The sequence below is a fragment of the Alligator sinensis genome, unplaced genomic scaffold (genome assembly GCF_000455745.1).
Source record: "Alligator sinensis unplaced genomic scaffold, ASM45574v1 scaffold553_1, whole genome shotgun sequence".
In the NCBI taxonomy this organism is placed as follows: domain Eukaryota; kingdom Metazoa; phylum Chordata; order Crocodylia; family Alligatoridae; genus Alligator; species Alligator sinensis.
In genome coordinates this window covers 440,014-445,148 of record NW_005842389.1, presented here as the reverse complement: position 1 = coordinate 445,148, position 5,135 = coordinate 440,014, and the positions used below count along the sequence as shown (strand labels likewise).

Sequence of the window (5,135 nt, the reverse complement as noted above, 5' to 3'; positions counted from 1 at the left end):
TCCTCAAATTCAGCTTGCGCGACTTTTGCGCGGTATTTTCAGCCGCCGCGACGGGCATTTGGGGCCCTTTGCGCGGGTTTCTCGGCCCCGCCCTCGCGGCGTGCTATTTTGAGTCGTGTTTGCGTCCCTTTATTTTTGCCGCGCAGGGATGTGCCCCGTGAGCCGCGCCAGCTTGGACTTCCTGCTGTCGCGGCCCGGCGTGGCCGTGGGCATCGTGGTGGGCGGGGCCGCCGAGGCGTTGGACTCCGCCCCCGGCTCCTACCGCCTCACGCTGCTCAGGCGCACGGGCTTTGTGCGCGTGGCGCTTCGTCACGGGTGGGTGCTCCCGTGCGCGAGGGGGCGGGGCCGAGCGTCTACGCTGCGTGGGGGGCGAATGGGGGGCTGCACTGGTGGAGGTCCCTGAGTGGGTGCAGAGGATCCACGCTGTGTGGGGTGTCACGTGGGTGGATCCAGAGGATGCGGTGGGGACTGCGCAATGGGTCCCTCAGTGGGTGGAGGAAAGCCAAGCCACGAAGGGTGTCACGTGGGAGGATCCGCGGTCTCAGAGTGGCTGGGTGCGGATCCACGCCGCGTGGGGTATCACGTGGGCGGGCCGCCCGGGGGCGAGGTTGGCGCAGCTTCCCTGCTGACCCCGCTTTCCGACCCACACGGTCCGCGGTCGCGCAGGGCCTGTCTGGTGCCGCTGCTGTCCCTGGGCGAGCCCGAGCTGTTCGCGCAAGCGCAGTTCGCGCCCGGCGGCCTAGCGCGGCGCCTGCAGGAGCGGTTCCGAGCGCTCGTGGGCTTCGCGCCCTGCGTCATCCGGGGGGAGTGGGGGCTGCTGCCCAGGCCCCGCCCCCTCACTGTCGTAGGTGAGTAGGGGCGGGGCTTCGGGCCTGAGGGCGGGGTTTGGGGTGAGCTAGGGCTACGGGGCTGGAGGAGGGCCTTAGCGCTGGAGGAAGGGCTACAGGGGAAGGTTGGGGCCCTGGGGGCGTGGCTGGGGTGGGGGCGGAGCCACAAGCAGTGAAGGCAGGGCCTGGGGTGAAGAGGAGGATTAAGGTCTCGGGGGCGGAGTTTGGAGTGGGAGGGTCTACGGGACCAGGGGCGGGGCTTGGGGCTGGAGGAGGACGGTGGGGCCTTGGGGATGAGGTTTGCGAGGGGCGGAACTATAGGCCCTGGGGGCGGGGCCAAGGCCCCGGGCCCGGCATGGTGATGTGGGTGGTTCTTGGCACACAGGAGGAGGAGCCGAGGGCCTGGGGGCGGGACCTGGGGAGGAGGGGCGGAGCTACAGATCCTGGGCGGGGACCTGGGGACGGGGTGCTGGAGGGTCTTAGCACACAGGAGGAGGGGCTAAGGGTCTGGGGGCGGGGCTTGTGGAAGAGGGGTGTGGCAACGGGCCTTGGGGATGTGACTTGGGGTGAAGCTAGAGGCTTTCAGGGGGGCATGGGGTGGGGCTTCAGTGTTGGGCAGGGAGCTAAGGGTTTGGGGGTCAGGGCCTGGGACAGAAGAGACGGGGATTGGGGACCACTGGCGGGCTTTAGGTAGGTTGGGGCTATTGGGCTGGAGGAGAGGCTTGGGACACAGGAGGAGCTAAGGACCCAGGGGCGGGGTCTGGAGTAGGGGTGGAGCCAAGAGCCTGGGGGCGGGACCTGGGCAGTGAGGACCTGGCTACAGGCCTCGGAGGATTGTCTGAAGCAGAAGGGGGAAGCCAAACCCCTTGGAGGCGGGACTACACAGCTGGAGGCGGGCCCCGGAGAGAAAGGGAGGAGCCGGAGACATGGGGGCGGAGTTACAGGTGTTGTGGAGTGGAGCCAAAGGCTAAGAATACAGGTGGCCCCCCAGGGTGTACGGCTACAAGGTTGTGGGCGGGGCTTGGGGCAGAAGGGGTGGAGCCAAATACCAGTGTTACTGGTGTAGTGAAAGAAGTAGGGGTGCCTCCAAGGCTTGGGGGTGGGCCTACAGCATGGAGGACAGGGCTTGGAGCATGGGGGTGTGGCCAGGGGGTAGTGGGCGCAGCTGGGCCAGGTGGCTGCCCCCTGCGTCCCCGCTGGCCACTACCCCTTGACCCACAGTGGGCAGCCCCATCCCAGTTCCACGGCGGGTGAAGGCGACGCCAGAGGAGGTGCTACACTACCACGCGCTCTACGTGGCGGCACTGCGCACCCTGTTTGAGCGCCACAAGGTGGCCGCCGGCCTGGGCCCTACCTGCCGCCTACACCTTGTCTAGGCCCGGCAGTGACCCCAGCAACGACTACCCAGGAGAAACCCCACAATAAAGACCCCCCCTCCCCCCCCACCGCCCTTGATCTGTGCCTGGCTCCACCTCTTCCTGAGCCATATTTTGGGTGTGGGGAGGCTGCCCTGGACCCTCCAGGCCATGCATGTGGGGGGCGGGACCTGGTGTGGCCCAGGGTGGAGGGGTTGCTGTGGGTGCAGGGCCATGGGGCAGGGAGCAGGGGGTGGTGCATAGTTTGCAAGCATGCAACACAAGGTGGCACAAAATGTGACACACTGGTACACACACACAGGTGTGCTCTGTAATGCAATGCAGGTGTCGGTCCAGCTTGGAAAGGCAACCAGAACCAAGAAAATGGGGTGGCATGCACGTACGTGTGTGTGTATCTGTTTGTGCTTGCACATTCAGCGCATGACATTTTGCAAGTGCAACACAACTGTACAGGGTTGAACATGTACACTTCTTGCAAGTGGAAGACAAATGTAAGGTGTCCAGGGCACGTGTGTGTGTGTGCATGCATGCCTATGCTGGACGCCCTGCACTTGCAAGAAGTATACGTGTGTACACACATGCACACCATACAGTTGTGTTGCACTTACAAGGTGCACACACATGCACTCTGTATCATAACATGCACACAGCTGTGTGCAAGCACACCCACACTGCACACCCTACCCTTGTGTTGCACTTGCAAGAAGTGTACATGTGCACACACACAGCCCCCTCCCTCCCCACACTGAGCAGCAACACACAGGGTGGGCGCTGGACCCTGCCAGCCGCCTTGTCTCCCCTTCACCCCCTCACAGCCGTGCCCCCCCTTGCCCCAAACCAGGCTGCAAAAGAATAAAAAGGCGGGGGCTAGAATAAAACCCCCCAGGGGTGTTTCCCCCCCCAAAAAAAAACCCGCACCGTGCCCCGTCAATGGCAGAGCCCCCGGCGGGAGAGGAAAGCGGCGCCGCTGGGACTCGAACAGGGGAACACTGGGGGGGCTGACCCGCTGAGCCACGTCTCCGCGTCCGCAATACACTGCGCATGCGCGGAGCTCCCGGCCGGTGGCTGGCAGTGGAGGGAGGGTGCCAGGAAGAGTGGGTGCTGCCAGTGCGCCTGCGCGGGGCTGCTTCTGCCTGTCTGCCCTGGGTAGTGGCGTCGGGAGTCGGAGGTTGCATGGGCGTGCGAGGAAGTGTGTAAGGGAGAGCATGCGGGGGGTTGGAGGTGTGCACGTGTGTGTGTCTGTGTGAGGGTGTGAACACGCAGCGTGGGTCTGTGTGCGTGTGCATGGACTGTGTGAAGGTGTGTGCACGTGTGTGAATGGGGGTGTATCTGTGTCAAGGTGTGTGTGCACGTGTGCATGGGGTGTATATCAGTGTATGTGTGTGTGAGTACATGGGAGCGTGTGTCTTTGTGAAGGTGTGTGCATGGGGCTGTGTGTGCGTGTGCGTGGGGAAGTGTCTTTGCATGTGTGTATCTTTGTGTGTGTGCCTGTATTTGTGTGTGTGGGGAAGGGTGTGCGTGCGTGTGCGGGCATGGGGCGTGTGCCTGCGTGACGTGTGCGCGCGTGTCCACCGGGCTGGAACCCCTTGGGGCTCACGCGGGGCTCCTCGTGCCCACGTGCGTGTGGGGCTGCGGGCATGTGTCGGCGTGTTCGTGTCCGGCCGCACGTCCTTACCCCCCCACCCCCACCGTACCCGGCCGGTGCCAGCGCCGGACAAAGGCCCATTGAGGGTCCTGCCGGCGGGGGGGGGGGGGCCACAGCCTCTGCGTGTGTGTCTGTGTGAGAGAGACCCGGACGCCTGGGTCCCGTGTGTGCACGTGTTGCACCGTGCAGGACCTGCCCCCACTGCAAACCCACCATGGTGGAACTCACGTGACCCCCTCCACAACACACACACACACACACACACACACATATCCTGCCCAACATCTGATTCCCCAGCCAGGGACCTCCCAGCCCGGACCTCGCACGTTTCTCTTTGCCCCCTAATCTGCTCCCTCCTTTCCTGCCCTTCGTCTAATTTCTAGTTATTTCCCTCTTCAGAGACAGCCTCTTCTCTGCCTTCAGTCACCACCTCTACAGTAGACGCCCCGAAGCTTGCCAAGAAACATTTTTCCAACTATTTAGTTGGTTCAATAAAAGACATCACATTTACGCAAAGAACCTGCCTGCATGTGTGTGTGTACATAAATATACTGGAACCTGTGTACATATATGTATGTGTGTGTTCATCTATATAAACTTATGTCTGTGTGTGCATGCGTGCCTGATATGCGCGCGCGCGCGCACACACACACACACACACAATGTATGCATCTGTGTTTGTATATGCGTGTGTGTGTATTCATACATATAAAATTGCATATGTATGTATCCACATACACGTATATATACACGTGTACGCACATCTACAAAAAAACATATTTATAGGAATGTGTCCGGTGGAGGCCTGCTTCTAGGGGGGGGTGCGGGGGGTCCTCCGAGGTCCCGCGGCCGCCGTGACGCAAGCAGCCCCCGTGACGTCCCCGCCCCCCCGGGGGCGGGGCCAGGCCCCCCCTTAAAGCGCCCGCGGGACTCGTGCGGGCTGGTCCAGCCGCCGCTGCATCCTGGTGAGCATCGCTGGGGGGGGCCTTCCCAGCTGCCCCTGCAGGCGAGGGGACCCCAAAATTGGGCGTGGGGAGGGGAGACCCCCACACTTCCCAGTTCGGAGGGGGGGTCATCCCTGGTTATTTGGGGGGGGCTGGACCCCCTGGATCTGGGGTGGTTTGGGGTGTCCGGGGAGCATTCCAGGGGAGGGGGCGAGGTTAGGGGACCCCCCAGCTGGCCGAATACCTGGGTCCCCCCCGTGGCTGCACTTGCGGGGGGAGGGGTCCCATGCTTGCGGCGGAGGGGGAGGAGTTCTGGCCCTGCTGGCATGAGGGGTGCTGTCCT

General features: G+C 63.3%; 1 protein-coding gene across 1 annotated transcript in view; it reads left to right on the top strand.

Moving 5' to 3' along the window:
- LOC112551244 (2-acylglycerol O-acyltransferase 3-like) overlaps positions 1-3,540 on the top strand; it is a 5,989-nt gene extending 2,449 nt beyond the window's left edge. Inside the window, exons 5-7 of the mRNA XM_025211143.1 lie at positions 147-315; positions 667-848; positions 2,049-3,540. Of these exons, the coding sequence (XP_025066928.1) occupies positions 147-315; positions 667-848; positions 2,049-2,203 (506 nt within the window). The 3' untranslated portion in view covers positions 2,204-3,540. The remainder of the gene's footprint in view (positions 1-146; positions 316-666; positions 849-2,048) is intronic.
- The last annotated feature ends 1,595 nt before the right edge of the window (positions 3,541-5,135 follow it).